This window comes from Pocillopora damicornis, chromosome 12 (genome assembly GCF_964200805.1).
Source record: "Pocillopora damicornis chromosome 12, jaPocDami1.2, whole genome shotgun sequence".
Lineage (NCBI taxonomy): Eukaryota > Metazoa > Cnidaria > Anthozoa > Scleractinia > Pocilloporidae > Pocillopora > Pocillopora damicornis.
Window position 1 is genome coordinate 15,587,391 of NC_142681.1, and position 11,927 is coordinate 15,599,317.

At 36.5% G+C, this 11,927-nt stretch overlaps 1 protein-coding gene across 1 annotated transcript; it reads right to left on the reverse strand.

Annotated features, from left to right (window-relative positions):
- Positions 1–1,215: 1,215 nt before the first annotated feature.
- On the reverse strand, positions 1,216–11,905 carry LOC113683905 (uncharacterized). The gene is made up of 14 exons (XM_089189751.1): positions 10,953–11,905; positions 9,764–10,010; positions 8,920–9,553; positions 8,418–8,501; positions 7,458–7,600; positions 6,726–6,894; positions 6,045–6,191; positions 5,662–5,794; positions 5,233–5,376; positions 4,893–5,026; positions 4,238–4,345; positions 3,272–3,331; positions 2,572–2,662; positions 1,216–2,461 (listed from the first exon to the last, which is right to left on the reverse strand). Exons 1-13 carry the CDS (start codon positions 11,464–11,466, stop codon positions 2,573–2,575), a joined length of 2,607 nt encoding a protein of 868 aa, XP_089045877.1. The 5' UTR covers positions 11,467–11,905; the 3' UTR covers positions 1,216–2,461; position 2,572.
- Between the last annotated feature and the right edge of the window lie 22 nt (positions 11,906–11,927).

Below are 11,927 nucleotides of genomic sequence, written 5' to 3' on the forward strand. Positions count from 1 at the left end.
CAATAAATGGAAAATGTGATGGTTTGACCTCAAACCAAGGTTTTTCAGGGTTGCCACTCATTAGAACCCAAAAAATTCCCTGACTTTTCCCTGACTTTTCACTGACCTGAAAACAATTTTCACTGACCTTGCATTAGGCGACTTACCAAATAAGCTACTGGTAAATCCACTTTTACATTAGTTTCAGTTTCTTCTGTAGACCATCGATATTCTTCTCTTCATGTTCCATCTCTTTACATTTTTCACGGGATTTTGAACGCAAGGCATTTGACAAAATTCCCTGACTTTTCACTGACTTTGACAAGAACTGAGATTTTCCCTGACTTTTTGCAAAATTCCCTGACTTTTCCCTGACCTTGAAAAATTTTTGTTTTTCCCTGACTTTTCCCTGACCGTGGCAACCCTGTTTTTAATGCCTGTAACCATGGTTGTGGTCTTATTCTCATCTATATCATTAAAGTACATTAAATACAGAGTCCTCTGGCCCTGAAACTCTCAAGATTTTAACATCAATACGGTGTACTGCCTTGGGCCTTCAAGAGGCTAATTTTTAAGTGAATTTTATAGTGTAATTGATTCTCTTTCTCCTCAAAAGCTTTCAGTTTGAACACGTGTTGCTATTGTGTGGAAAAATTCATTTATGGTCACTCAAGAGAGTAAAAAGCATTAGTAGACAGAGTCCATATAAGCCAAGTGCTTAATATGCAGCCTAAGGTTACCTTTCCAAGAACTTCCTGTCAACTTTTACCCCTTTCTAAAAACAATAACATATTACTAAGAAAGTTCCCCAGACAGACAGCATTCCATTGCAACACAATTGATTATCAGATGGCCAGTAGCCAATGTATTCCATTGAGGTTTTAGGGAAACCAACTCAATTTTGCCAGTCATGGTCTTCACTTTGGTGCATGCACTGGTCAACTTAATTAACTGATATGGAGAATTGATAGGCAGTTCATAGTTAAGTTTTAAGTTCTTCTTTTACTTTCATCACTTGAAAAGATCATCAACGTAGACATGAATGATTGAAGATATCCAGAATAGATAATAGTCGCGTAATAACAAAAAAAATTACTGTCTCGCCTCCCCACCAAAAAGAAAAATAACACGAACAGAGATCAATAGCTATGCACAGCTAAATTATAAATAATTCTCCATACAACCATAGTAGAAAGTTTCAGAATATGTGTACTAAACATCACACCAATCACAACATTTCATGGCACTTCACTTTTATTACCTCGCAAATAACTATTTTTGATGTAGCTGAAATATATATATATATACACATAAAAGACTTCATGTTGCTGTGGATTTGTACAGTTCTAGCACACAAAAGGTCTCAGTGTTGAAAGAACATCAGGGACACAGTTGTGTCACTCTTAAGCTTAGTCTCCATTTTGACATCAAGTACAATGTATTGTTGAACAAATGCACCACAACATGGAATCCATAAGATAATTATGTTACTGATTTTGCAACTCTATTTCTTAGCAATATCCTTATTTTTACATTTCTACAAAGATACATTTCTATCACATTGTTAAAATAGAAATTGACCTATCTACAAAACTATATACTCGGGCTAGAGGGAAAAAAAGAGTAGACCCTTTGAGGGCTTTTCTTAAGGCACAGTTGGAATCTTTTCAAGACATTGCTGTTTTAACAGCCTTGAGAATCTCCTGAGTTTGAATTGTTCTCTAATATTTAGCTAGATGGGATGAGCCGAAATACTGAAGAGATCAAAGTGCATTTCCACTTAAGGCTTTGTTCTATGCAACCCTTCCTTTAAAATTGTGCTTGAAAAAATTCTAAATATACACTAGGAAATAGTGTAATTAAATATACACTAGATATAGACTAAAAAAATTCTAAAAATACATTAAAGCAATTTCCTTCTAAGCCAAAAACGTGGTGGGCAAATTCACTAAAGCAATTTCCTTCTAAGCAAATACGAGCTTCTAAGGCATCATCTGCATCAATTCATACCATGTGCCATGCTTTTATCATTAACCCTTAACACCCTAACATCAGAATGGATATTCTCCATAGTGTACTCCACATTTCCTTATTGTGCTGACAGGGAGAATTTCTTCAAAAATCAAGAGCTTCTTCAGTTTACATCACCTCGTTTACTCTTATGAACTTAATGTTTGATCCAGGGGTGTTATTGTGAGGAGAAATTAGATGCTAGTTACTCTTAGGGGTCAAGAGTTAACACTAACTAATTTTTTTATTTTTTATTTTTTTTAACCATCATCCTAATTGAACTTCCTTGCAACAAAAGGCTGCTACTTGAACATTCACCACTGATACAGCACAACAAAAAGTTTCTACACAAACTACTTACTTTAGTACCTTACTGCTATCTTTTAACAAGAGCTTACAAAAACAAAAATAAAAAAACTTCTCAAGACAACTAATTGCCAAAGTTCTTGTTTAAAATGATTCCTCATATGTCCTGCAAAAATAGACAAAATACCTGAATCAGATTTGCAAATACATCAACTTTGGCTCATCTGACTAAAAAGTGATAAACAGAAGGAAAGATGCCTAGAGGAGCAAGTTTACCTTAGTGTTCCATGGGCACTCCGGACATAAATTCCTGGATGACTGGCCGCTGCAGCAAACTACGTGCAGTTGGCCGCTCTTCTGGGTTCTCCTGAAAAGACAATGATGGTGAAATGTATTTCAATTCTTTGTGTAAATAGTGCAGATAAGCTTACTGCTACATGTAAGAAAAAAACAAAAGATATTGAAGAGAGAGGTGAAAGAAAATGAAGAGATTAAGAAAGAAGAATTTCATCCTGAGGGAGGACCATACATTCCCTAAGGAGGTGCCAAAAAGGAGAATTTGTGTAACAATCAACAGCTTTTTTTTCAGTTGGTGATCATTTCCTTTACTCTCATGACCTTGATGTGTGATTCAGGGGTGATATTGTAAGGAGAAATTAGATGCTAGTCACTCTTTGGGGTTAAAGGGTTAATCATTCGATTCACACTCTTAAATCACTAGTAATTGTCAAGTTGAGCAATGAATTGAAGTTCACAATGTTTGGACTACTATATTCCTGGCCTGCGAAAGACATGAAGGTTGAATGATTACACCTACATATTCATTAATATATAAAGAGGAATGATAAGTTCATAGTGTCTCATTGATTGGCCTTATTCCCAGATCAAGACTGTTATAGTTATGCTGTTAAAATGTTGCAATTATCAATCAAAATTACTTGAAATATGAATAAAGAGTAAGTTATCTCAGACTTACCTTTGTACAGTCAAATACCAACTGTCCAAGTTCTTGATTAACCCGTCTTAGCTTGTTGATCTGTCCCCAAAGAAAAAAAAAAAGAAAGTTTAGTTGGCAAGTGACAGTGAAAGTTGAACAAAGCATTAATAATGGTAATTGAACTGAGTGGAGTGCAATTTGGGCTGAAATCATACGCGTGATTCCAAAATTGAACGAGCGCGCAGCGCGAGTTCGATTCGAAATCACAAGTATGATTTCAGACCAAAATTGCACTCCACGAGGTTCAATTACCACTTTATTACATCCGTTTTGAAATCGCCCAAATACAGGACTTGGTCAGTTCAAATATTTTATTAATACAATACTGAGCTGGTTTGAAATTAAATTCATCCATTTTTTGGGAGGAAAAAGTAAGAGTTTTGGAAACAAAAGTTGCAAAATTTGCCATGCAATACTCTTTGTCTTTCATCTTCCTGCAATATGATCGGTTACTTTAAACAAGCCTTGAAGTCTGATTGGTTGTTTTGTTTTTAGTGTAGCCTCCTCACTGGCTGGGGAAAAGATGCGATTTAAAGCAAAAAATGGTGCAATTTGTGAATAAATCGCACCAATTAGAGCCAATCAGATCACAGGGACCATAAGTGATTTCAAAATGGGTGTAATAAAGAACTAAATCATATATAATGCAGGAATCAGTAACTAAACGAGTGCCTCCCTACTGTCCACAATTTCCAAAAAATACATTCAAAGGTGTAATCTAGGGAATACAATGGCAAATTTGAGCTTTCAAAAAAATATTTTTTACCTCTTTAGGAGCACAAAAAAAACAAAATAAAACAAAACAAAAACACATAATTCCAAATGTCCCTTTCTCCCTTGTCAGTATCAAAGCTGAAAGCCTCCTTGATGATCAGAGAAAACTGTTATACAAAAAACTCTCCAAGCTTTCCCAAATACTATAGCTCACTAATCATTAAAGCTTACCTGTTCCTGCAAGGATTCTTCAGATGGAACTCCCACTATCAGTTCAATTAGAAAGCATCCCAAAGTGTAGATATCAGTTGGCCTGCCATGAGGTTTCTCTTCCAAAACCTTCAGAATTACAACAAATGTCACTCACTTCTTATTGCACTTAAAGTAACAAAAAATAATTATTGGCACCACAGGACCCCATTAATCTTTGTTTTCCCTTGTTTTATTTAGCAACAGGGTCTTTCAGTTCATTTGTGCTTGATAACTAACAAAATGAAAATTTTTATACAGAAAACCAACACTAGGGCAATGTCTACAAGGGAGCAGTCACACATTCTCCAAACTGAACCCGTTTTTGAATGAAATGGAAAAACTTAAAAATGAAATGGCTTGTTTGCTTTAACAGGGCCTTTGAAACACACTTTGTTCATGAATAAAGTAAAATTATCCAAATGTTTTGAAGCAAACAAAGATCTTGTCCATTTTTATCACCTTGGATCTTAATCTAGTTCTGGTTTACCTATCAACAGTTGAGAGAGCTGAGAAAATGGACTCACTTGACTCACTCAAAAATAAATAATCAATCAAAGAAAGGAAAAAAACCTTCCAAACTTTTTCTTGAACAAAATCATTTTAATCAATCATTATCTTGAATACCACATCTCACCTCAGGAGAAACAAAGCCCCTTGTTCCAAGGGGTTTCAGACCAGCTTCAGTGAGTTCATGATACAACCTCCTTGCCGAGTCAAAATCAGCCAGTTTGGCCCGCGAACCTTCTGCAGCCAACAATACATTTTTGGCTGAAAAGAAAGATCACAATTCATACGACATTATTCTTTCAGTATCATTACATGCTGATACATTTCTAGCCCTATCACTGATGCCTGTCTTGTTTCCATCAAAATGTCAAAAAAGCTAGTTATTTCTTTGACATGTAATGTAAAGTTACTTAAAAAAAAAATTGAAGAAATGAAGTTTTACTCTATTGTTGTCTCAGTGTTCTTACCTTTGATGTCTTTATGAATTATTGGAACTTCCAAGTTGTGCAAGTAATCAACTGCAGCAAGGATCTGAAGCCAGTAATACATGGCTTCTTCACATGTCAATCGTCTCTTCAATATTGACTCCATGTAGTCGTAAAGAGATTGTTCTGCAGAAAGAGGCAATAACAGTTGTGTTAACTATAAACTCCAATCCAGAATTTCTCCTTCCAATATAAAGCAAAAAAGTGATCAGAATAAAGGAAAATGTCAATTAGGGGATTATTATTTGATCCAATAACAAATTCTCAAAAGTAACATCATCAAGAATTGTGTGGCAAAAGTGAGGAGAATCACTGATGAGATCTTGGGGCCAAATAAGTTGAACATCAAAAAAAGTAAAACCTTACTAATATACTAATATGCAAGTTATGAAGGACTTTCTGGTAACATACCACACTTTTCCATGAAGATATTAGCACATCCCCGACTGTCTTTTATTGTTCCTGCATAGTGAGGCACAATATGTGGATGATCACCTAACATCTTGTACACTTCTACTTCCTCCCTACGGATGGGGTAACTTGTCTGACAACCAAAGAAGAAAACAAATCAGCAAATTAATAAAATGTTTTTGAAGGCCTCAAAATTAGAACCCAAGGGGTTACAGAAGTCCTACTGGCACTTGTTCTCTTTCAGTGAAGTCTGGGAGAGTTAACCCTCTCTTAGAATATCACTTTTATGACCAGCACTTAATGTTCACTTCATTACTATCACAACCCACCACGATGATGATGTAGGCAAAAAGTAAATAATACTTCAAACAAAACAGTCCTACCTCCTTCAAAGCCATCTTTTTAGTTCTGTCACTTGTCAAAAAACTGGCAAAAATTTCTCCATTAGCTCCCTTTCCAAGCTTTTCTCTTTCCATCTTAAAGTAGTCAATGTGTTCAACAAAGAAATCCTCTGGCACATCTGTTGAATTCTGTGGGGGGAAAAAATTACCATCTTTCTTATTCTATGTTCAGATGTGTTGGGCATTAGAAAGCAAGCACTCAATGAAATAATTTACCATCCCACAATTTTCTTAAAACACCAGAAATGATATTTTAAGAAAAAACCTCCTCTGAGCTGAAACTATTTCTTCTTCAAATGTTCCAGATAACTTAGACACAAAATTGTGCACAGAAACCTTTAAGAGAACAATTTGAAATGCAACATGCTTGAGAGGTAAAGTTTAGATTAAAATGTTGGAAACTCAAAGTATCATTGTTTACAATGTACTTCTAAAACCAGATGATGGCTGGTTTGTGTCTAACCCAATCCTAGTGATTGCCACAACAACGATCTTGGTTGGTCCTTCAATTTCAAGATTTATTTGTTGCCCTTGTTATAGAATACTTTCAACTAACTTAGGACATGTACCACAGCCTATCTAATTTTTTCCACCACAACTACATCAATTGAAGACTTTGTGCTGGCCTTAGCATTAAATTAATCAAACAAATTTAAACATTACTCGAAATATCACTTTGCCCTCAATGCGATGAGGTGTTGGTAGCACAAAGCCTGAAGATACAGGAGGTGCCAAGTTATACAGTGGCGAGGCTGGCACTGGTACTTGCACTGGTGGAGAAATTTTTCTCTGCTTTAAAGGAACAGGCTCTCCATTACCTTTACAGCTGTTCCTGCAATGACAAATTTAAATCATAAGATTACACCCTCTAAAAACCCTTATGATTTACAGATCCTTGTTAGAGGTCCTCCTTTACTGCAAGCTGACAGTATCATAAATGTGCTTTAGATTCAACTTTTAACCTAGGCAGCCAAGCCTTAATGTTGATCAATGCCCAAGATGTCAAGGGGTACAGAAATCTGAGTTTTAACTCCAAGATATCATTAGTAACTCTCCTTACTATACTCCGCTAGTTCTTGTGATGTTAGTTTGGAGAATTTGGTATTGGATCCACTAATAATTCCCTAATTAATATTGTTCTTTATTCTCATCACTTATCTGCTTCATAGTGTATTGATACTGCAAGGAGAAATTCTGTCTTGATCACTCATGGGAGTTAAAAGGTTAAGAAAATTTCCCCTAGACTGATATTGTTACAGTGTAAAATTTTGAGTGACTTAACAGCATCTGCTTCCTTGGTCTCATTTTACCTCAGGTTTCTCACCTAGGCTAACGTTTGTCCAAATGCAACTTCCAACAACAACATAACTCTTTCTCAAAGCTGGTTGACCTTACCTCAGGCTTTCACAGTCAGGAACCCTACACCCTAGCCTGCGACAAAAACGTGCGTGCTGTTTAACAATATTGCGTGTGCTCAAACAACGTCCACAATGCTGCCAGTCTTTATGAACTAGCAAGTGCTCTAACTCCATTTTCACCTGCAGGAAAATGTTCAAAATTATGATTAGTTTTTTTTTTTTTTGGAAGACATTTATCATATTTACTCATGTACAAGTCAAACCTGTGTAAAGTAAAAAATCAGATTTTTCATCATTTCTAATAAAAGAAGTAAAATTCAGACCAATCAAAATGTCCCAACAAGTTTATCTCTTATTTCTGAGAATGTATTCAAAACACAGAGAACTAAAAAAACTGCAGAGCAAAATGTTACCATGTGCTATGAAGTTTGTTAGCACTTGTTCACATCACCACAATTTAAGAATACACCAACACTTTGATTTACTAGAGAGGTATCTTACAATATTTTGTAAATCACATTGGATTTGAAATCTTCTTGCATTCAACTAACCTTTATCTTAAAGTTGAGCAAGAAAGGAGATTTAGTAGAACAAAGGAACACTGAAGAACTTCAAAAGATAGAGTGTGACAAACAAGACCTCACAAGACAACACCATTTACCAGGTCACTAAGCTGACAAAACTCAGACACAACTTGAACTGATTTTGTAAACTCAGTTTTCCTGATGGACTTCAGACAATTGTCCTCTAATTTCTTGGATTGCTTGGGTCAGGTCTTTGAGTATGACTTGTGTACAAGTGGAGGCTGAATTTTTGGGCTGATTTTTTTTTGGTCATAAAAGGTTAACTTATACACAGGTAGGTACTGTATGCATTGTATTGCACTGTAAGAACTTTGATGAACCAGAAACAAAATTACTATTTTGTCTATTTTTTTATTACCCTTGCTGCAAAATAGCCATACCTGATATATTTAAATATGCTTGTAATAACTTACGTTCTTGCATTTTTGGTTATGACAACCAGGACTCGAACAGTAACTTGCATGCTGAACATCTTGAGGGAAAAAGATGATGTCACTCTGCAAATAAAATATGAATCAATGGAATTTTAGCACACAGACACTCACAAACAGAAATCAAAGTAACACTAAGTTGATCGTTCATTGACACCTGTGTTTCTAATGGAATCATCTTATACTTAACCAATAAGGATGAACAGAGAGATGGCCATTTCACATTGTATAAAAACTCATTAGTTTCTGCAATTTCCTTAAACTATTACAAACTCTTTATGTCTCTAATAAAGAGTACAATTAAGTTTGAAACTGAATTAAATTGGATTAGTCTGTGGTAGAGTTACAATCATGCTGTAAAGTGCAACAAATAGCAACTTAAACCAGTTTCCTTAAGGCAAAAATATTATCATTGACTGGCTATTAGCTTAGGCTGAAACAATTGACTTCAGTAGGTACTGATACACATTAATGGGCAAACTACCTTTCCAGTTGGGGTCATGTGAGTTCCTTCCTCTCCAGGGCAGTGACATTGTTCTGCATTATCAACTTTGGATGGCAAGAACATCTGGAGGCCTGACTGCTTAGTAGTGGGAAAATCTTCCTCCATTTTTTCCACACTTTCATCATCTTTCTCTTCATCTGCAGATCTTTTCTTTTTATTTCTGCCTGGTGGGTCAATCTGTTGTTTGCCAGGGAAATACCACTGTGGATACTTCTTTTTATCACCTTCATCTCCATCAGCATTTCCCTTTCCCCCAAAGCCACCACCATTACTGCTCCCCCCAGATGAACTACCACTACCACTTCCAGAGTTGCTGCTGCATCCATCACTGCTACCACTACTGCTTCCTTCACTATCAACACCAGAATCTTTTGGTTCCCCCAAGTTGGAGTTGGGTTTCCTCCTCTTGGATGGTGCTGGTTTTATGTGGTTGATAGATTCGATGATCTCTTCAAAGGAAAGACATAACTGTTTTGGAGCACACCTCCTGACGCTTCTTGGTTTTCTTTCTTTGACTGTTTTAGATGTTTTCTTTGCCTGCTTGTGCTGCACTGCAGGGAGGTCAGGCACAACGATGGACCAAACATTTCGCTTTTTCCTTTTAGCAGCATGCCTACAAGTTAAAACATATTTTTACAAAGGATTAAAACTGTAAACACAAGAAATGTCAGCACAAATTCCAAAACCATTCTCATTACTCAAAGGATTTAATTTGGGGGTGTAAAATGAGTAAAAATCAAGTACTGTACACCATTTCACTATCTGTTTCACATCAATTTACACTCTTGCTGATGAAATCCCTAGGGAAAACCAAGATACAAACCTTCTGGGAATGCTTTTGTGCTTTGATTCAGTTTTAGAAAGCTGCCCTGCTTCTTCAACTTTTACTTCAGCTGTTTCATCATTTGTTGTTTCTTCTTTTGTAGAGATGTCATCTTGAACCTCTATAACATCAGATGAAGCTGAAGGAGGTTCTAATGAGAACAAATCATCTGGACTGATGGAACTCTCTTGTACAGAATATGGGATCGTCAAAATGTTGAAATCAAATTCCTCTTTGGCCTTTACATCTGTGAAATAAAAATATTTACATTGTTTAAAAAAAAAAAACCTTGCACAAGGACTTTGATAAATTACAGCGACCTTCCATTGAACAATGGATAAAAAGTTAGGAAAACTGAAAAATATTCATTCTTACATAACTGCCCTCTTTTTCCCCTGCAATAACTTATCTAATATAACTAATCTCTCTGCACTTGCATCATTAGAACCAAAGATAACCAAAGGCAAAGGCACAAAATAGCCCAAATAGATTAAAAATTTAACCATGTTTTATCTGATAAACAAATTCTTAAAAAATTATAAAACCCTCAGAAACTTCACCAGGGATCAAAATGTAAAACAACAATTTATTGATGCACACGATGGGGACAAAGACAGCCCTTTGAACGGCAATTCATGCAAATAATTGATGCGCGGACACCGAAACCAGACGTTATTATCACAAACTTCCTGTTTCGAGTCATATGACTGGAAGAAAGCGAAAGCAGTCATTCATAATCCATAATCTTGCGCCGTGAAGGGCCTAAACCACATTATGTATACAGCTAACTCTGTATATATTTACTACGATCTCTCTTCATTTCCTTTATAGGTTTTCACTCAGATGTAACAGATAATTAACGGTTTCCACAGAACATCCACCCTTGTACATGTACAATTCGGGACCAAATGGTAAAGTCACATGACCGAGAAAGAAATTATTGACACGCAACCACGAAAAACGCAAACAATCCCACAGAAAACGTGGTCTTTCGCAACATTCACCAATTTAACTAAAGGAAAAGACGTTCTCAAACTCTGATAGATGTTCTGTAGCGATTTTAACAAAAAGCAGAGGATTTCAAGCTACGTCACACCCACGAATTTCTTTAGTAAACAAGTCGTTCTTTAAACATCATGTCGAAAAACACCTTTTCTGTGTTATCTCACTTCCCGATTAACTTACTCACCTGTCTTAAAATCGTCTACTTCGAACACTTTCGTCGTTTTCTTTTCGCATCTGTTTTCGGTGTTGGGTGAAAAGAAAGTAATTTCCTCTTTCTGCTGCCAGCGAAGTGAAAAGGGATGGCTATTGTCGTCATTCTCGACGGCTTCTTTGAAATTCTTTTTCTCAGGTTCGATTGCAACGCGCTGTTTTACTTTCCTTTGCCTTGGATCTTCGTCTAGGCCAGCGCAAACGCCGGGCCAGGTTTCCCAATGTGGACTGTCTAGATTTGCACATCTTTCGAGAATCGTCACTGAGGAGGTGGTCTTAAAATTCAACGCTATCGAACGATAGTATTCCTTCCCGATATCCTGCACTTGATGGACGCTTTCTTCTTCAGCAGCTAAGCTTACTGAGCTGCATCGTGCGTATACTGACTTTTTTTCCAATTTGAGCGGCATTCCTTCAAATGTACCTATATCTGAAGCTGGCGGAGCGTTGGTTGATAACGTCATTGCCTCAGACCTGTTGGGCGCCATGATGTTTCGTTATAGGTTTCGACTGTGTAAATCGTCGCGAGTGAAGGCTTCCCGAGTACCTTCTATTGCATACACGCTCTTATAATAGCGTTTTCAACGCTAATTTCTGATTTTTGTGAGAGAAAAAGTGGACAGAACAACTTTAAATCCACGTCGAAGAGTAACTGTTCTTCTTTCGCCTCGCCGTTTCGCTAAACAAGCTATGGGTGCGTTTGGTATTTGAATATGACCCACAATGCACTCCGTTATACTACGTCATATTTCTATTTCAGGATGGCGAGAGGACAGCCTCGACTCTGACAAAACAGCGCCATGCAGAAAGGAAAAAAGTTAAATTTAGATTTGAAATGATGCCAGCGATCGCGAGTCTTTGCAGCTAGTACTTAGAGAATAAAGTCTCCTTCGATCTTATTGTGAAAAAAAATTTGGGAAAAATAAAGATTTTTTTGTGTGAGAAGACC

What these genes read in the sequence shown, in the direction of transcription:
- LOC113683905 (XM_089189751.1), bottom strand. Translation starts at nt 11,466, where the DNA reads ATGGCGCCCAACAGGTCTGAGGCAATGACGTTATCAACCAACGCTCCG. An exon ending in AAAAGATGGCTTTGAAGGAG is followed by an intron (nt 5,795 to 6,044) that starts GTAGGACTGTTT and finishes TTTGGTTGTCAG; the next exon opens with ACAAGTTACCCCATCCGTAG. An exon ending in TATCTTCATGGAAAAGTGTG is followed by an intron (nt 5,377 to 5,661) that starts GTATGTTACCAG and finishes CTCTTTCTGCAG; the next exon opens with AACAATCTCTTTACGACTAC.